Source organism: Oryctolagus cuniculus, chromosome 1, assembly GCF_964237555.1.
Source record: "Oryctolagus cuniculus chromosome 1, mOryCun1.1, whole genome shotgun sequence".
NCBI lineage: Eukaryota > Metazoa > Chordata > Mammalia > Lagomorpha > Leporidae > Oryctolagus > Oryctolagus cuniculus.
The window spans coordinates 62,054,131-62,075,595 of NC_091432.1; the positions used below are offsets into that span (position 1 = coordinate 62,054,131).

The 21,465-nt window shown below is 37.0% G+C and overlaps 2 protein-coding genes across 3 annotated transcripts; one reads left to right on the top strand and one right to left on the bottom strand.

The window, feature by feature from the left end:
• Positions 1–618: 618 nt before the first annotated feature.
• Positions 619–4,253, bottom strand: MMP26 (matrix metallopeptidase 26). Its single transcript, XM_051823250.2, has 5 exons — positions 4,065–4,253; positions 3,237–3,385; positions 2,560–2,685; positions 1,751–1,912; positions 619–1,672 (listed from the first exon to the last, which is right to left on the bottom strand). Exons 1-5 carry the CDS (start codon positions 4,154–4,156, stop codon positions 1,644–1,646), a joined length of 558 nt encoding a protein of 185 aa, XP_051679210.2. The 5' UTR covers positions 4,157–4,253; the 3' UTR covers positions 619–1,643.
• Positions 4,254–16,303: 12,050 nt separating this feature from the next.
• Positions 16,304–20,462, top strand: LOC100348626 (olfactory receptor 51A4-like). 2 transcript variants are annotated; one of them, XM_051823239.1, is made up of 2 exons: positions 16,304–17,207; positions 20,425–20,462. In XM_051823239.1, the coding sequence occupies exons 1-2, from the start codon at positions 16,304–16,306 to the stop codon at positions 20,460–20,462; spliced, it is 942 nt and encodes a 313-aa protein (XP_051679199.1). The 2 variants fall into 2 exon arrangements, with proteins under 2 accessions (XP_051679199.1, XP_008263200.2); XM_008264978.4 differs by lacking the exon at positions 20,425–20,462 and having other exon boundaries at positions 16,304–17,239.
• The last annotated feature ends 1,003 nt before the right edge of the window (positions 20,463–21,465 follow it).

Sequence of the window (21,465 nt, forward strand, 5' to 3'; positions counted from 1 at the left end):
TTTTAAAGCAATTTGTGGAGAATAATTGAGGATATTACTTTTACATATTATAGAATAATTCGAATTTTTTACTTATTATTTTTTGTAAGTTACATTTATCTAGGAATATGTACTTTGGATATCAAAACATATATGCTCTGATATTCATTGCCTGAGAGTTGTTCATTAAGTACCTTTATGATTTTTCGGTGTCTTCAGGAGTATTGAACTATCTCCATTTTTCATTATTAACGCTGATTTTACACAGTCCCACTCCTGCTCCACTTGTTTATCTAATGTGGGATGCCCTGGAAGGAGGTGACCACAGGGACATGATTCTCTGAAAGCTGAGACAAACCCTGGAGGAAGAGCAAGTACACTGCTGCTAAGGTTATGCCTCCAAACTCAAAGAGTTCTCATCAGTTTTACTGGCTTATTTCTCATTGACTTTCCTCCAGTTGCTCTTAAAAAAAAAAAAAAAAAACTCAGAATTATCATCTGGTGCAAAGAAACTGAATTCTGCAGAAATCACTCTCAAATTCTCTTGGTACTCTCAAAAATGCATATGTACTGAAATTATTCTTAGCTATATTGTCTTTTATAATGAACACACTGATACTAAAATATTACTACAATGAGTTGTTTATTTTATATGACTTTATTTTTTCCCTTTTTATGCACTAGTAATAGTACCTCTCCCAATCTATTTGATTACTAAATGTAGTCTACTAGTCTCACTTCCTTGACAGAACTTCTTCACTTCAGCTTATCACCCAAAATTTAATTTCCTCCTTTCAGGTTTTTCATTACCAAAGGGATAGTAGTACATGAATCAGAATAAATCATTATGTTACACTATTTCATGAATCACCTTGATTCTAAAATAGGAAGACAAATGCCTATGTCTGGGCAGGTGAATGGAGCAATCCTTCAGTTTGACACCCTTGTATATCACTCTCTGTGGCTTCTACTATGTGTCTCATCATGTGCTGAAGACCTACATTTCCAAACTCTCCATCCAGAATTTCTTCCCCTAAATGAAAGCAGTTATAAATTTGCATCTAGTATCTCAACAATATTAATCATAGCCACCAACAAGTGAAATGAGTTTTGTTTATTATATATCACCTAGACCTATGTCAATAAAGTTATTATAATTACTTAATAAATGTGGAATCTGAGTCATAAAGAAATAAATTGATCAAATTCTCTTAGCTCATAAATGAATAAACCATGAACACCAACAATTAGCCTCAAAAGCTAACATCTTAAATAGAGCATATACAGCATTCCTTAAACTCTACCCATGTAGTAACCTACGAAAGTCCTATTCCTAATTTTCATTCCTTATCTTGCATCTAATTCTAGTTTCATGACCATCCATGCTAGAGTCATCCACACCACTGTATTCTTTTCTTCTCTCATGATCATGGTGCTTGGGTATATCAAATGCTGAGATGTATCAAATTGTGAAGACAAATTGGCAATCTAACAAAGCCATCTTTATTGTGACCCACACATGCTCTCAGTCTTGAATCAACTGTCTTAAATTCTATTCTTCAGAACTTGGTCCCTGTCCCCAAGGCTGCTTCTGTGCTTCGAATTCTTTGATCCTTCAGTAAAGGCACTGAAAGTTCATGTTGAATGACTCTTCCATGACAGCATTAGGGAATTGCAGATGAATACTTTCCTCCTTGTGAAGACAAAAGAAAACAGTAAATTTCAAGTGGAATTTACTACCTACACCCCCTTTCTACCAGCAGGCACAGACCATAGAGTTGCTGGATTCTTTGGATATCCTCATCACTGAGGTGAAATTTTTTAGGATTCTGATACCAATAGGTGGGATACATTATGGAATTCCGATTCGTAGAGTGTGGCAGACCCAGAGAATGACCAATCTCATGAATGGAAACCAGGAACAGATTAAATCCTGAAAGAACATTGACAAAAGAACAAAATTAGCCATCCACAGGGAGGCAATGTTTGAAAAAGAAAGAAGAAAAAAGTGTGGGTGCAGTCTGTTAAAATATTTGCTTACTATATACTAAGTTGATCTTCTGTATATAAAGATAATTGAAAATGAAACTTGATGAAGAGTGGGATGGGAGAGGGAGTGGGAGATGAGATAGCTGCAGGTGGGAGGGAGGTTATGGGGGAAAAAGCCACAACAATGCAAAAGTTGCACTTTGTAAATTTACATTTATTAAATAAAAAGATAAATTAATTAATGTAACATTAAAAAAAAGAAGATGAGGAAAAGGTAGAGAAGGGGGGAAAGATAAAAAAGAAAGTGAAGAAGATACATGGAGAAAGTTTAGAGACCTGTGAATGGGAACAAAGATACAAGAAGAGAGAGAAGCATATGTTCAATAAAGGACATCTGTGTTCAATAATGATACCTCTTCTCCCCACTCATATAAAAGACCCAATTCTTCCATCAAATTTTCCCATCTCAGCCCAGCCACTTGATCCTTCCCTCTACCCTCTTTATTGCATCCTAATCCAGGATGGGGATCCTATATACCAGCCCCAAAGTTTCCAGAGAGTTCTAGCAAACCCATCAGAAAAAGCCTTTACCTCTGTTTGAAGTTGACCAATGTTCATCCTTATCAAAATGAACAGCTCCTTGACTTTGAGAATCTGGTAAAAAGGCGTGGCCTAAGATGCCACCTGGCCCATCAAAGGACCAGCCGTCTCCATGGGCTGTGAATGACAGAAGCTATGATCACAATGGAAGGAAGGGGAAGACAAGGACAGGAATTTTCTTAAGTAAACCTCAGTGTCTTAGGGCCTCGTGCAACTGGATATGTTGGGACATCACAAGGCAAAGGCACCATGTATGTAAAGAAATAAGGTAGGTCAGAAATCTACCTTCTGAGGTAAAAGAGGAATGGATTTCAGAGACTGAGTGAAATTTACATTTAAACACCAAAAACATTCGAAATAATGTGGAAAGAGAGAAAGTTCTTATAGGTTAACCAATGTTGAATAGCAATTTCAACAGATTTTGGAGTTAAACAACATCTTTTTAAAAAGAAATGTGCAGTTTCTCACCTTACTCTATCCACACCTCTAACTCCCCTAACTATTGTTTCACAGTACTAAAAACGTCTTCCCTGTGTTATAGACGTTGGCTTGCATGGGGATTCATTGTTTCTCAGAAGCTATGCTAGGTGGGCTGGTTGTGTTTATGGAATGAGTCCCTTGTCCTTACACCATGCATCATGCCTTCCCTCTCATGTCTAAGTTCTTACCCCTCTTCCGGAATGAAAGCTCAATGTCTGCATCCTGGCTCTCCACTTGCTGAAACATCAAGGGGGTCACACTGCTCCAGACGGAAATTGCGCCACCTATAATGCCACTCACTGTGGATGGCCTCATGCCATATGGATAATTGATGATACTAAGAATAAAAAAATATGTGAGTGACATAGTTCACAGGTATGGGAGTAAAAACTCTAAAAATGAATGATTCTGCTTTGGGGAAAATTACTTAATATTTTTAGACTTCATTTTGCTTACCTACATAATTGAGTTAATCCTACACTAACTGAATCAGAAAGTCAAGGAATTAAACATGCAAACTATAGATTTCCAAAGACTTCAGTAAATACCCCACATTACTGTCACATGAACTGAAGCCTGAATGAAAAATACAAGCCTTACATGGTGATTGGGGGAAAAGCAAATAAGTCAATGTGAACTAAATTGATTCATATAGCATTCTACACAGTTTAGCATTATTTTTTTGTTTTGGATGTCTTCAATATATTTAGAATCTCCAAAAGAAAGAATAACATAGGCAGAGAGTAAAATTTTCAAAATTATGTCTTATAATCACCCACAACAAAAAAAAGAGAAATATTTAAGGATAAATAATCATTATGACTGAAGCAGAGTGGTTAAACTCCACTTCCTAAAGACATGCTTTTAGGAAACTAGAATAACTGGGAAAACTGCTTTCTCTGAGGGAGATTTTGAGCTTTAGAGAAACTGTCAGGGAAAGAGGACAACAGAGAACCTCATTGTAGAAAGTGCTCCTAGGGAATCCTCCCACACACCCCACAGGTCTTAGTGAGCACCTGTAAGTCAGATTGGACTTATTCCACTTGGGCCTTCCTGGGTTGGTAGAGTGATGAATCCCATCAGGTACCCCACAGCGAGGCTGGTGCATCACTGTTACAATCTTCTCATCTAATAGGCCTGTTCCATTTTGATCAATCGGCTGCGTGAACTTTGTCTTCTCCTCATAAGCAAGAAGTGGTGACTCCTTCTTCATCAGGAAAAATGGATGGAAATAGTCCTGGGTGACAGATCAAGGAAGGATGAGAACTTAGAGACAATAGGGAAGACTCAGAGTATCACTTTCCCAGGGCTTAGTCTTTCTTGAGGGCCTACCAAAGATGGCTTTTTGTTGAGTTGGCTTTCTTACACCTTCCATTCTCAGTCAGAAGGTGCCAACCATTCCTAATTTTCCATGTCACTGGAGAGATGATACTAATCATAGGTAACAGAATAAAACTGAGCTACATAAGTTGCAAGCAGTTCTTCAAGAATAAGGCATCTGAGTTTCAGGACAGAGAACTTAAGTATAAAGAAAAGGAAATTTTTAAGAGCAATGTCTGGCCGGCTCCACAGCACACTAGGCTAATCCTCCACCTTGCGGCGCCAGCACACTGGGTTCTAGTCCTGGTCGGGGCGCCAGATTCTGTCCCGGTTGCCCCTCTTCCAGGCCAGCTCTCTGCTGTGGCCAGGGAGTGCAGTGGAGGATGGCCCAAGTGCTTGGGCCCTGCACCTCATGGGAGACCAGGATAAGTACCTGGCTCCTGCCATCGGATCAGCACGGTGCGCTGGCAGCAGCTTGCCAGCTGCGGCGGCCATTGGAGGGTGAACCAATGGCAAAGGAAGACCTTTCTCTCTGTCTCACTCACTCACTGTCCACTCTGCCTGTCAAAAAAAAAAAAAAAAAAAAAAAAAAAAGAACAATGTCTGGAGAACAGGGCCTTAGTGTTTCAAACCAATTTAGGCTCTTTCAGTCAAGACAGAATAAGTGATTCCTAAAACCAGGGATTTGGCCATTTTTTTTGTATTCCTCAGTCCATTTGCATTTTTATAACCTAGTCCATTAAAATGCTAAGAGCCCATTATTCACCTTTTCCTTATCTCTGCTGTTTCCATTACTACTCCAATGTACTAAATCTCAGCTGCTGAAAAACACTAACACCTTGGATTACAATCAGAATTTCTATATTTACAGTTGAGCACCAGCAACACTCAAAGTAATTTAAGGGCCACACTCTGTTTAATAAAATTGTATCTATCCCACTGTTCTTAATGACAGTATTTCATTGATAGATTTATGCATATTGCTTTAAACTGCATTTCAATGTCTTTGTTTTATTATTAGCTATTCTGGGTTCTCAGAAATGAATGAGTTACCATATCTTTCTGAGCTAAATATTAGTAGGAAAATAAGCCAGTTTGTTAAAAAATTAGAAAATACAAGACTGAAACAAGTTTTTTTTTTTTTTTTTTAAATTTTGAATGCTTAAAGGATATTGAACAAATCCAGCTTCTTGAAGAATTGAAAGTGTACGGTAGACTATTTGGAAGATATGTCATTCAATAGGAACAACATATTAATCCACTTGAATTACTTCCCTGTATCCCTCACAATCTAACATACTCTGAGATCCATATACTGAATTATTCATCCTAACCATACAAAAGGCTAAGAGTATGAGAAATGAACAGGAGACCTGTATTGTTCATTAGGTGCATCAGGAACAATGAGAATGGCCAAAAATACTTTCAGAGGGCCACCAAAATGTTTTAGAACCCGAAGAAAAATATTAACACATAGATTGAATAAAATGCTTTAATATGTTGTGATATATTTGTCTTATACCATGTGATCATATATATGTATAAATATATATGTCTTTATATGCATATGTGTGTATCTAATTGTCCATGAAATCACACAATGAGGTACCACAAAAAGATCATGGAAAAATGGAATTAAACATTAAGGTGCATATTCTATACACACTTTGATATCCCTCACATATACATACACATACACACACACACACAGAAGAGCCCACACATGTCAAAATGTGATAAAGTAGTCTTAGTTAGCACTCCTACCTTGACAAAGTCCCATCCTTCAAATTTTGTTGCAGGAGGCACTGGAAAAGCCAGACACACAGGCAGAAAGACAGTGAATTTAAAGATGGCAGTCTTTATGCAAACACTCATTTTTCCTACTGCCCGAATTCATGTACCCCACATGGATCACCAGGCTTTTATAGAAGTACCAGAATCAGTGACTCACACTGCTAGTTTGCTCTTTCTTTGCATGAGTGAATGTTGTCTTTACCCATGTGAGATCGAGGTAAGAGTGAATAGCCTACCAAGGTGATGGCAGCAGCTCCAGGATGTATTTGCACACTCATTTCACACCTGACAGCCCTCAGGATCCTTGTGGTTAAGGAAATGAAACTAAGTCTCAGGTTATATGGGTGCATCATTAACAGAATAAATGAGGTGAGCGTTTGGTACAGGTGTTAAGTTACAGTTTATGACAACTACATCCCATACCTATATCTCAACTCCAGCTCCCACTAATGTATCCTGACAGGCAGCAAGTGGTGGTTCAAAGTAATTGGGTGCCTGCTACTCATGTGGGAGACCAGGACTGTGTTCCGGGAAGAATTTCCAACTCTGGGCTTTGGCTTGACCCAGCCCTGCTCTGGCTGTGTAAACCAGCAGAGGGGAGTCTCTCTCTCAAAAAAGGGGACCCTCCTATATTTACATATCTATACCTGTACAGCAGATGCATTGATGACAGATACTTCTTGTTTGAATTAATAATGTAGTATTGTCTTTGCAATCTAAAAGGAACTTATTGTTTAGTAACTTAATAATAGTTATTAGGAAAAGATTCTCATAGCTACTAATGAGACTGGAAATGAGTTATTTATGTGTACCTGCACACATTTACTAGTGACAAATATGAGCATATAATTCTGCTCTCTCAGCCCAAGGCAGCTTATTACTACAATAATTTATTAAGCAAATACATGGTGCCAAAAATATAATAGCTCTCTTCATCAACAAAATCATCTGATAAAGTAGGTGCTTTATTACTTTCATTTTGTAATTGAGGAAATGGGTTTTTGACGTCATTTGATCATCATTTGTCACAATGCTCAAATCAGGATATAAAAGTTATAAATAGTCTTTTATTCTGAAGACAGAACCTTTAATCACTAGACCAGACTTCTACTTTTGACATGACCGCTTTCTCGGGGTGTCACACTTCTCTCTGAGGCAGCTCCTGGAAGCATTAGTGCACGCTATATAATCTGATAGGGCAGATTTAGGTGAGTGACCAACAGTAAGATTGACCCAGCACAAAAATGAATGAGTGCTGAGTGCTGAGATTCAGCTTAACTAAGAAAGAAAATGATGAACTTATTAATGATTCAGCTGCAGATAGGAAAGTATATTCAAAGTATGGCAATGTTTCTCAAGATGAAATATACATATGTGTCACCTGAGAATATTAACAAAAATATATATTCAGATTTAATAGATCTCAAATTTGCAACAAACTCCTAGGTGATGTCAAAGCTGCTGATTTAAGACCATAGTTTGGATTTATGAAGCAGCTTTATAGCATATGCAGGAAATGCAGAAACTGTGAATCAAATAAGAACATATAGCAAGTTTAATATTTCATTTTTTTAAAAAATAAATTTTTTAAAATTTTCAAACTATGAGAAACAGGAACATATCTTTCCTCTTACCTTCATCATGCCCATAACAAATAATATCTGGAGCTGAAAGCAACCTTTTCTAGAAGTCTGGATGGGTCCCTATCTTCTGGGCAAACTGTCTTGAAAGCAGGAGAAAAGCAGTTTTGAAAGCATAAGAATCCTAATCACCTTTTCCATGACCTCCAAAGCCAAAAGAGGGGAGAAGGAACTTAGGGGATGCTTTCTACCACTGGAAAATTGGTCTTTGTTACAACACTGGCAGCTCTGCTTGGAAAGAATTACTGGATATCTAGTTCATCTTAATGTAGAACAAATTCTTCCACCACAGGGACTGACTAAGGGCTTTCATTGAAAGAATTACTGATATGGCACATAGAGCTTAATGAGAGATGAGGACAATGGGACAGCGCAGGCTACAAAGAGTCATAAATATTCCTCTGGAAGTACAGACCACAGGAGTGTTTATTAGCATGGGACACATGTTTTCTCTACTAAATCTAGCCTGCATTAATCATTTACTTTTCCATACAGAGAAGACTATAGAATTGGTGATGAAAGGTTACTGAGACTCAGATCACTCTTTAAGCTATTTTACAATCCCGTAGGTTGTCTGTTAATTAAACATACAATTGTGAGTCAATGATAAGCCTTTAATAAACATGCACAAGGCAGTCTAGAAACTAACAGGAGTGAGATCTTAGCTTGCTGAGTTGATCAGAGGAGATTCACAGAGGAGATGAAGCGTACTGGGCCTATAGATTTAAACAGTATTGTAGAAACTAAGGAGGACAGCAGAGAACCTTAGGTCATTTCTTTAGGTTGGAGTATAAATTTGGCTGATAGAGATACGGATGGAGAGGGAGATAAGGACCAGATCCTTGGGATTTAATAAGTCACAGACAAAATTGAATGCTATTTACATCTTATAAGTGTTTATTTATATTGGTGCTAATTCAAACAAGTATAATAAATATGAAAATGGTAGCCATGATAATAAGAGCAGTCAATGCCTACTGTTTGCTACATAAATTCTCTGATATAATTATATGAACAACCCTCATTTTACAGATTAGAGAATTAAGACAGTGAATTAAATAGATTGAACAAAGTTAGTTTATGACAGACAGAGCCTGCAATTCTTAACTTTCACACAAGCACACACACCCACACACATATACATATATTTATATATATATATATATAGAGAGAGAGAGAGAGAGAGAGAGAGAGAGAGAGACGGGAAGGTACACTAATACACACAGTAGATATGTATATGTTTTACAAAAATTCCTATGACCCCAAAGAAAGAATACATGTGTCACAGGAGGTATTGTATTTTCTGTCCTCACAATTGTGGACTCAGCAAACACGCCGGCCGTAACGGCCACTTGGGGGGTGAACCAATGGAAAAAGAAAGACTTTTCTCTCTGTCTCTCTCTCTATCACTGTCTAATTCTGCCTGTCAAAAAAAAAAAAAGAGAAAGAAAGAAAGAAAGAAAGAAAGAAAAGAATTGCATAGTTCTCTCATTTGTGACATTTTTAATCTTTTCATGTTTTTCATACTAGGAGAGAATAGAAATGTTAGACATATCAATGACTACATATCATAGGCTTCTAGTTGGCCTTCTGTGTGGCAAAGTCTCCTACTCAATAAAGCATAGGCACATGTGGGGAATAAGCCACAACTTCAATTATGCATTCCAGGCATCGATGTTGGTTCACATCTTTTATCCAGCAGTCCTCAAATTATCTGACTATTCATTTTTTCACCAAAGTACAGTTACTTGAGCAAACAGTCCTAAATCCCATTGGGAAAGAATAATGAAATCAGTATTGTGGATAAGTATCACACTGTTATTAGAAACTCCTACCTTGAGACCAGTTTACATCAGTCATTTAATTTTGAGTCTAAAACTACTTCATATATAGAGACTGGCCAAGAACTTATAAACCACTGATAGGCTTCTGCTCCTAGCTTCATGATCATCTGTCTTCTATTCTGCAGATATGAGCTAAATATCACCATATTAACTTATTATTTCCCTCTTACAAATGATAAAAATTTCAACTATTTCCATAAAATGTTAACTGTTTTTGCTTCTCTGTGTCTTGGCTTTCATTTGCTGCTGTTCTGATCTTATTACGTATCATTATAATTGTCCTCCATAGTAGCTTCTGTAATTTGGGGATAGTATCTTCCCCATTTCTGTCATGGAGTAGTTAATAGAAAACTCTCTCCTAACACCAATTCTGGTCTCCATAAGAAAACCACCATTGATTTCTGATTCTGGTGTTACTCTCACCAACCCGATCCTTAAGCTTAGGAAACAGAAGAAACAGTGTGTCCTCCAGGTCTTCCTGTGGTGCATAATTACTGTCAGATCTTCTGGCTGTATATAACCTATTCTTGCAGAAGACTCACTCCTGAATCGTTTAATTCCTTCCTTTACCATATACTATTCTTATCTCTTAATTTTTTGAATATGAAAGTATCAGTTTTCATATGTGTTTGTGATAACCTTAAAAAATTGTACCAGATCATCAGGGACTTTCTGTGTACCAAATACATATGTTGGGAGAGTGCTCACAAGTAATTTTTACTCTTCCTAACCTAATTGTGCTTTCCAGTCCTTTGGTTGAAGTATATTCAGTATACAATAACATGCTTAATTTGCTGTATCTTGCTGGTACATGTAATCTTGTTCTTACAGCTCCTATAAAGCATCATCCCTTTCTTCTCTCATCAAGCCCAGCACCTTACTATTTCATTATGATGCAAATTATCCCTAAATATAGGCCTTGCATCAGCAAAGTAGGTGATGATAGGGCCTGAGAGGGGCACATACTGGCTTGAAGGGATCACGCCTCTACAGTATTCCAAAGAACTGGGGAAGAGAGAAGATACTAACACTTAGGAAGGAGAGATATTTCTTACTTCTGCATTATCAGAAGTTGCAGAATAGTTTGTGGAAGTCAAAATCCTTGGGTCTATCCACTAATATTTATCTCATGTACTAGGGCCTAGGTTTTCACTTCTAGGACCTTGATCTTAGTATCGGAAACCTGCCATGGCTGGATGTTTATCTTTGCTGAAGTTCAGTCTCTCTACAATTAAGTCCTGATATTGGTTTTTAGCTTCCTCTATGCTCTGCTGTAGGAAATGAGAGCTTATTAGTTTACTATTAAGAAACCCACTTGCTTTCATGCTTGACTTACAATTGCCTAACACTCATCCCTGTCAATTTTCTTTCCACAGAGCATCAGTGACACTGTCACAGCATCTGGAATGATATCAAGTCCAACCAAGAGACCCAAATGTAAGCAAAGAAAGTCAACTAAGTAGAACCCTAACAATCTGACTCTCTTGTTCTTTCCCAGACTTTACTCCATAGGTGATAGGTGATTCTAGTCTGACAGAGTGTGATGTCATGCCCTGTCAAAGTTGAAACTGCCTTAGTGGTGATATCTGAGATGCTCTGGCAAAGTCCTCCTAGACATGGTACAGAACTTAAAAAAAAAAAAAAGGCATTATTCATTATACTCTTCTCTGCAATGAGGAGAAAACATGGGCCTGGGGGTAGAAACAGTGTCACCATCACTAAACAGTACCTCCAGTTACCCACACAAGGAATCTGTGTTTTCTACCCTGTGCTGAGCATTGTGGTTTAGGGACCCTGGTTCCAGAGGTGGAGTATTATGCCAACAGGCCTGCAATCCTTTTAAAACTTCATTTGGAGTTGCCACCATGTTATTCTAAGATACCAGGAAGTAAAGAAAGGAATTAACTGACCCTAATAATCAGGATGACTTAGTACCACTGACATTCAATGTGGCAATGCAGTCAAGTGAAAATATGCTTATAGTTAGATGATTCTTGGGCATATTTTGATACGTCTTGCCTGGTTTTGAATGAATAAATGAAAAGTCACAGTTTGAGAAATCTATGGTGACTGAGGATGAAATACTAGTTTACAGTAATGGGAATCTAAAATTATAGAAGAGAGGTAGTATATAATAGTCAGAGGCTCAGGACAGCAGCAACATAGGGATCTGTAGATCACCATATTCCTCATCCTACTTTCCTTTCACAGTGAATAAAATAAAGTTGCATGATTCCTAAGGAAGCTGCTTCCAGAGTTTATTCCAGAGTGTTTAGGTCCAATGGTTTTTTGTCTGTAGTTGATGCCATAGTACATCACTGGCATAGCATCCTGCCAGGCCAGAATCAGCTCCCACTTCTCTAGTAAGAATGTTACAGATTACAGGTCTCATATGAGTGTTTCTTAAGAATTTCTGTCCTCTGATCGGAGTCACCTTTCTCAAAGTCATGTGCCCTCCACATGAAAAACCACATGCAATGACCAGTCAATAGGTATTTACAAAGGTCCAGACCTTTCTTGCATTCACAAAAATTCTGAAAGGAAGTCAGACATCTTGGTTCCAGAGATTGAAGGATTGGAGGATTGGAGGATGCTTTCATTATAATTAATGGAGTTCAACTTCTCTCTCCACTAGTTCCATTTCCTTCTTGCCTACTTGGCTGTTTAACTTGAGAGCACACCCTGAATAAACTTCTGTACACAAATGCTTACTCCAGTGTTTAATTAAAAGAAATCCAGCTTGGAACTACCTAATTATCAAAAACAAATACAAGTGACACAAAAAGAAAAATTCTTTGCAAATGACATCTCAAATAAAAGACTGATTTGTTTGACATGAAAAGGACTCTCAAAAGTAATAAATAAAATTTAAATGGACAAAAGATTCCATAAACTGAACCTTAAAAAGAAATTCAAATTTTCTTGAACATACAAAGAAGACTAACATGTTTCTTTTTGTAAAGTGACAATCACATTTACCAGTAAAAAGCGAAAACAAATCTTCTAGTGGTATAAAATAATCACTTTAGAAAATGAAATTTGCCCAATTCTCTAGAAGAACCTGAAACTGCAAGGGAGAGAGCAATTAATTCTGTTGTCTGGAGCAAGGGAGGCCTTAAAAGGTATTAACCATATGGCTAATCTACATGCATAGTGGGAATACAGTGAATTATTCTTGAGTCTACTCTCATTTAAGGGCTCACTTGTGTGAAAGACCTGTGGGATTCTAGAACCTCTAGATATAGCTAGCTCCCTGAGTTGTCATCCCTAGAAGCCTCTGTTCAATTAAAAAGTGTCAGGGGAGAAGGCAAGAATCAGACTATTATAATCTATACTTGTGCCTTATAACTTGTATTGGTTTCATCCTGACTTCATCTCAGTTGAACTTGAATGTGCATCTCAAATGGTAGTCATCATGGTAAGTATTGAAAACCTTAATGTTTCAACTGTGAATCTCATCAATCCAGGGCATTTGGATAAATGTCTTAATCCTAATAACCTATTACAATTTCTCGGTTTAGATGTGTTTCTACCTATACGTGGCTGGATAAAAACATTTTATTTTATTAGAAAGCGTGCCCTTTTTAGAGAATCTAAAGAAAAACAGAGACATAAGCACATGATCTTCCATTATTCTGTCTTAACTCAAAAGGGCATACACTACTACATTCTCTAGTTCATAAAATATGTTAAGGGAACCAAAAGTCACCACATATTTGAAGTAACACATACAGAATTTTGGTCAATAATGAAGATAGATTAAAATTCAGTATATATACAGACATTGTTAAATATAAAATTGTTCATCATGTTCTTTATATTATATATAGTGTTGTATATATTATATATAGTGTTTATTGTGGAAAGGTTAGTATTATTGACACCATCTCATGTCTTTTCATTTTTTTAAGATTTTATTTATTTATTTGAGAGGTAGAGTTACAGACAATGAGAGGGAAAGACAGAGAGAAAGGTCTTCCTTCCGTTGGTTCACTCCCCAGATGGCCACAACAGCCAGAGCTGTGCCGATCCAAAGCCAGGAGCCAGGTGCTTCTTCCCAGTCTCCCATGCGGGTGCAGGGGCCCAAACACGTGGGCCATCCTCTATTGCTTCCCCAGGCAATAACAGAGAGCTGGGTTGGAAGAGGGGCACCAGGACTAAATCAGGTGCCCACGTGGTATGCTGGCACCTCAGGCAGAGGATTAACCTACTGTACCATGGCTCCGCCCCATCCATCTCATGTCTTGAGTATATTTTGCACCAAATAAACTTATCTTTTTATTCCATTTTTTCTATGAACTCTTTTAAAAGGACCTCATGTCCTCAGTTTTCCACTGAACACTTCTCTCACTTCATTCAGATTAGCATCAGAAGCAAGTCTTGAGACTTAGAGGACATTAAGTCTGAAAAATAGCTCTCTATTGATAGTTTAACCACTTTATACAACTGAATTAGTGTTTACAGCAGACATGCTGTAAAAAAATATGCTCCATTGAAAAATGTATAGGAACATATATGCCAGATAGATAACAGGCTTTAGTGAAAACACATAATTGTGCATTGGAGTTAAAGCCTTGGGTCCACTTGACTTCTAGTTTGGGGACATACTGATGGTTGGTAGTTTAATACCTGTGTAGGACTCAGCATGATAGTTCTCTGTGTGTCTAAACTGTTCCAGATTGGGCATAAAGATGTTAAACTGCAAGGGATGTGGAAATAGTTATCATTACAGCTGAAGTCAATGCCCAAAACAAGGCCGGTCTTGGAATAGGTAGGAAAAAATGGTCAAAGCTGTACTCATTTCTCATTTGAAAAAAAATCTTTTAACTGTTATTTAAAAACCTAGTAATATGGCAAACTTCAGGAAAAGAGCAACAGTCAATTACCATGTCTAATTGTGGGTCATATGAAAAATACAGCATCAGAAAAACAGAGAAATTTCCCCTGAAGATGAGATTACAAACAAAATTCAAACACAGATATGAAGACAGACACTATGAAAGAAACTCTGTTTTCAATTATAATGAATAAGGAATTGAGGAGCTGTTAATCAAAGTGTACAACATTTCTGTTGGGAAAAATAATATTTAGAGATCCATTGAACAACATGGTACCTATAGTTACTGATAATGTGCTATATATTTCAGTTACTGAAAGAGTAAATTCCAAATGTTCTCACAAAAATCAGTATATGAGGTGTCAGAGATGTAACCACAGAACATGTACATATATCAGAACATCACAGTGTATCTCAAAAATATGTAGTTGTAACTTATCAATTAAAAGTAACAATATCCATTCATGAAAAAAGAAATAGGAAATGAAACTAAAATGAATTTTAAAGTAGATATGAAAGATCCTCAAAATTGAAAGGAAATGTAGCAAGAATAAAATAAATGAAACACTGTGGAGAGATTGGTAGATATGAATGAAATGAAAGGTCATTTAAGATAACCTTCACTCAAAAACAAAATAGTTGAAAGAAAAATAATAAATAGGATATATTTAAGACAATACACATGTGAAAACAGAACTTAATAAATAAGGAAATAATAGTAAGAGATGCACCAGAAATGGAACACAAGTGAATGAAGAATTTGAAAATACGAAGCAATCTAGCTAGAAAATTAGACTGAGGAATTTCTATATTTTTCACCAAGATAGACTGCTTAATACACATTATTAAAAGGTGTTGACGATATCCAAAGTAAAAGAAATGTATGACTTTCTCATTAGAAATGCTTACCAAGTTCTAAGCAAAATAAATTAATTATAAACTCCTACCTGTGCACTAGATATTGCAGTACAGAACATCGATAATAAAGAGAATATCTAAAAGCTTTCATGTTAGCAAGAACTCAATATATATTGAGTCCATTGAGAAGTTTTTATTGAAGGATTTCTTTTCAGAAGTGTGTACATTATGGTAACAACAGGAAATGCAGAAGAATTCAATGATCTATGGAAAAGAGGGGACCTGAACAGGAAAAAAGCAGCATAAGATGATTACAGGGCTCTACAATAAAATTTATAATGTTCTTCTACATGGCCAGTAACCACTATGAAAAATAGAAAAAAAATCTAGAATAAATGAAATTCAGCAAAAACATCATAAAGATTATGAAAAGCATATTTTATAAGCAACAGAAAATCTATGGAAAAATGACAACATATTTTGAGAAAGGAAAAAGAAAATTTGAGAAAAGAAAAGTAAAACACATAGTTACATTAAAAGACATAAATATATTTTTCTGGAATTTATGTAAATTAACTGAGATTTTAAATACATTATTATCAATATTTACATAAAAATCAAAGTGTCATATTTTTAAGTTGATAATAAGTACCCTCACAATTATCTTTGCCAAACGAATTTCTTTGTATAGGACTTGTATGTTACCTGTATTTATTTTAAGATTAGATTTTTAAATCAGTTTGCTTTCATTTTCTGTTTTTTCTTTTAATTACATATTGATGTTTACTTCTTGACCTATTTCTCTTTCTTTAGGTTTGTATCTGAGAATCATGTCCCTTTTACTTGGTTTCACAAGGCCACAATGATTTCAAAAGCAAAGAGTCAGCTTTTAAGCCAACCTACTTGCACCATCACAAGAAGACTGTTCTGAGCCTTTCATCTTGATTACCTCACATATTGAGATGTCCATACTCAACATCTCTGAGATTGAAATCTCTACTTTCTATTTAGTTGGGTTCCCAGGGTTGGAATCTGCCAATATTTGGATTTCTATCCCCATTTGTCTTGTGTACATCATTGCTATCCTGGGAAACTGTACCATCCTATTTTTCATAAAAACAGAGCCTTCTTTGCATGAGCCCATGTACTATTTCCTCTCCATGTTGGCTCTCTCTGACCTAGGACTTTCCTTCTCTTCTCTCCCTACCATGCTGAGAATTTTCTTGTTCAATGCTCCAGGAATTTCTCTTGATGCCTGCTTTGCGCAAGAGTTTTTCATCCATGGATTCTCAGCTATGGAGTCTTCTGTGCTTCTCATTATGTCTTTTGATCGCTTCATTGCCATCTGCAACCCTCTGAGATATACCACCATTCTTACCAGTGCCAGAGTCACTCAAATTGGACTTGCCTTTTCTCTCAAAAATTTTTTGTTGATTCTTCCTTTTCCTATCACTTTAAAACATCTAAGATACTGTAAGAAGAACCTCCTGTCCCATGCCTACTGCCTCCATCAGGATGTCATGAAGCTGGCCTGCTCTGACAACAAGGTCAATGTCATCTATGGCTTATTTGTGGCTCTCTCAGGCATCTTAGACATAACATTTATTTTCATGTCCTATGTGATGATACTGAAAGCAGTGTTAAGCATAGCATCCCAAAAGGAAAGGTTCAAGGTCCTCAACACCTGTGTTTCCCACGTCTGTGCTGTGCTCATCTTCTACGTGCCTATTATCTCCCTTTCTGTCATCTACCGGTTATCCAAACACAGTTCTCCAATCAGCAGAATCCTTATGGCTGATGTTTTCCTCCTGGTGCCTCCACTGATGAACCCCATTGTGTACTGTGTGAAGAGTCAGCAGATAAGAAGCCTGATTGTAGGGAAACTGCGCCAGAAGTAAAGCTCACTGGGATGCTTCACCTCATGGAAACCCAACCAGTAACTGACAGGACAATAACCAGATTGATTCAACCAGGAACCATACTAAAGGAAGGAAAATGGGTCGAGAAGTAGACACCAATATATAATTAAAAGAAAAAACTTCTTGATTTGTAAAAGGAAAAGCTTGCATTTTTGAGAAAGTTAAATCTAGTGTGAGACACAAACATTCAAAAGCACAATTTTTTCAACTTTTATTTAATGAATATAAATTTCCAAAGTACGATTTATGGATTACAATGGCTTCCCCCCCCATACCGTCCCTCCCACCCACAACCCTCCCCTTTCCCACTCCCTCTCCCCTTCCATTCACATCAAGATTCATTTTCGATTATCTTAATATACAGAAGATCAGCTTAGTATACATTAAGTAAGGATTTCAACAGTTTGCTCCCACACAGAAACATAAAGTGAAAAATAATAGATGATTTTTTTAAATGATGATGAAATCAGATCAGACCTATTGTCATGTTTAATCCCAGTGAGAGTCAAGTTGGGAGTTAATAATTTCTTTTTTTTTTTTTTTACAGAGGATCAGTTTAGTATGCATTAAGTAAAGATTTCAATAGTTTGCACCCCCATAGAAACACAAAGTGAAATATATTGTTTGAGTACTTGTTATAGCATTAAATCTCAATGCACAGCACATTAAGGACAGAGATCCTACATGAGGAGTAAGTGCACAGTGACTCCTGTTGTTGACTTTACCAATTGATACTCCTGTCTATGGCATCAGTAATCTCCCTATGCTCCAGTCATGAGTTTCCAAGGCTATGGAAGCCCTCTGAGTTCTCCGACTCTTATCTTGTTTAGACAAGGTCATAGTCAAAGTGGAGGTTCTCTCCTCCCTTCAGAGAAAGGTACCTCCTTCTTTGATGACCTGTTCTTTCCACTGGGATCTCACTCGCAGAGATCTTTTGCCAGAGTGTCTTGGCTTTCCATGCCTGAAATACTCTCATGGGCTTTTCAGCCAGATCCAAATGACTTTAGGGCTGATTCTGAGGCCAGAGTGCTATTTAGGACATCTGCCATTCTATGAGTCTGCTGAGTATCTCACTTCCCATGTTGGATCACTCTCCCCTTTATTTATTCTATCGGTTAGTGTTAGCAGGTACTAGACTTGTTTATGTGCTCCCTTTGACTCTTAGTCCTTTCATTATGATAAATTGTGAACTGAAATTGATCGCTTGGAATAGTGAGATGGCATTGGTACATGCCACCTTGATGGGATTGAATTGGAATCCCCTGGTATGTTTCTAACTCTACCATTTGCGGCAAGTCAGCTTGAGCATGTCCCAAATTGTACATCTCTTCCGTCTCTTATTCCTACTCTTATGTTTAACAGGGATCACCTTTCAGTTAATTTTCAACACTTAAGAATAACTGTGTATTAATTACAGAATTAAACCAGTCATATTAAGTAGAACAGACAAAAAAAAATACTAAGAGGGATAATGTATTAAGTTGTTCATTAACAGTCAGGGCTATGCTGATCAAGTCACCGTTTCCCACAGTGTCCATTTCACTTCAACAGGTTTCCTTTTTGGTGTTCAGTCAGTTGTCACCGATCAGGGAGAACATATGGTATTTGTCCCTTTGGGACTGGCTTATTTCACTCAGCATGATGTGTTCCAGATTCCTCCATTTTGTTGCAAATGACTGGATTTCGTTGTTTCTTACTGCGGTATAGTATTCTAAAGAGTACATATCCCATAATTTCTTTATCCAGTCTACCGTTGATGGGCATTTAGGTTGGTTCCAGGTCTTAGCTATTGTGAATTGAGCTGCAATAAACATTAGGGTGCAGACCGCTTTTTTGTTTGCCAATTTAAATTCCTTTGGGTAAATTCCAAGGAGTGGGATGGCTGGGTCGAACGGTAGGGTTATCTTCAGGTTTCTGAGGAATCTCCAGACTGACTTCCATAGTGGCTTGACCAGTTTGCATTCCCACCAACAGTGGGTTAGTGTCCCTTTTTCCCCACATCCTCGCCAGCATCTGTTGTTGGTAGATTTCTGCATGTGAGCCATTCTAACCGGGGTGAGGTGAAACCTCATTGTGGTTTTGATTTGCATTTCCCTGATTGCTAATGACCTTGAACATTTTTTCATGTGCCTGTTGGCCATTTGGATTTCCTCTTTTGAAAAATGTCTATTGAGGTCCTTGGCCCATCTCTTAAGTGGGTTGTTGGTTTTGTTTTTGTGGAGTTTCTTGATCTCTTTGTAGATTCTGGTTATTAACCCTTTATCTGTTGCATCTATCTAAATTAAACAAGATTGTTTTAAGGGATGTTTTGTTAATAATATTCTTAGGACCTGGAAGGATGGCTCCAGTGTTCAGGATTAAAGTCTAGCCTACAAATATGTCTCAGGGGTTTGTCCTGAAACATTTCTTTGGATATGCAGACTTAACTCATGCATCTCTGCTTAGCCTCTCCTGGTAGAGGAGCAATATGTAAGCCAATTATTCAACAAGGGAATCATAATGTTTACAAAGGATTTAGCTCATCTTTCTGTTGCCTGCTCCAAAACAGTCCCTTGTGCATGATCTGAATGATTGTAATGATCTGGTATCAACTATCTCTGTGGACTTACTGCATCTATAAATGTTCATTCTTATGCTCAGAACACATCCAGACTGGCTGCAATCTCCTAGAGTCTCAGTGAGCCTGCAGCAGATGATTAGAATAGGAAGAGATTTACCCCTTAAACATCAGGAGAACGTTTCAGTGACAAATTTAATGATACCTTGAATTTATTTACCAGCATTTTCTATCTTTTCTCAGACGTGCTCACCAAAATATCAACTCTCTGGTAGAAGCCCAGAAACCTTGTTTAGTTGGCCTTTACTTCTCTTTTTGGAATTCAGCCACATAGAACTTTGCACAGAGCAGAAGGAATCTGAAAGAAGTACCACCAAGCAGAATGTCCTTCTCAGTGACTGCATAAGTACAGCTCAAGGCTCCCAATACTTGTGTTTCACACACCTGCACAGTGGTCATCTTCTATCCGCCTATCGTAAACCTGGGTATTGTCCACTGCTTTTCCTGGCATGTCTCTCCCCTCATTAATGTTCTAATGGCAAATGTTCTCTTATATGTACCTCCACAGATGAATCCAATTGTTGTGATAACACTAAGCAGATCAGAGTGAGAGTCGTAGCAAAATTATGTAAGAAGCAGATATAGCAGTGATTTGTGATAAGAAACAGTGACAGATGTCTTTAGTAAGAGATTTAAAGCAAACATGAGGAAATCCAATATTTGACACAAAGAGCCATCAATATACATGTTTTGTTATTGGTATCAGGTTTATTCATTCACTCTAGATACTAAGAATAGATATTGAACTGGAAACTGGAAGCATGTTATCTGAGGTATCTATTTCAGTTAAGAAAACCAAAAACAGATGTCTTATAATGTCATCTTTGACAAAGGCAACAAATTTTAACCAAGACAGAAAAAAGATCATGTATATAGCACTAACCGAAGTGGATCCTTATCCCCACCATCAATTTATCTTTCAAAAATCTTTTCACTCTTGATCTGAGTTACATGTTAATTCTATGTCCTCCTTATTCCCTCCTTTCTAAGCATTCTGTCACCAGCATTTCTTTAGGAAATAATGCAATCCCTCTCCCTAAGCTTCTGAATGTCTACTTGACTTCCAATTGACTCCCTTTACAAGAATCATTTTTTCCAAAAGGTAAATTATGTGGTGAAGTCCTTGTCTTAAAAATAAACCTTACCTAATTATCTACACAAGTAAATCAATAAAGTACATACTCTAGCTATTAGATATATAGATATAAGTAAGTAAATCATAAATAATTATTATCTGATGATACTGGAGAAAGAAATGTGGACAGGACAGATTCTGCTTCTCCAGTATCATCTGATAATGATTAAACTCCAGCCACAGTGATCTTCTGAAAATCTCTTGAATTTACAAATTTCCTTGTTTCCTGTGGATTTCACATAAAGCTATTTTTATTAAAATATTTTAGCTTCAATTACATCTAACTCATTTTTGTTCATTTTTTAAAATTTCAGCTCAATTTCACTATAGCTTACTTTAATTCGTGTTATTAGTAACTTCTTTACTTTTTTTAAAGGAATATAAAACTATTTATTGACCACTGTTCACCAGTATTTACAATAAAGTAAACAATAACATTCTGATTACTACAAA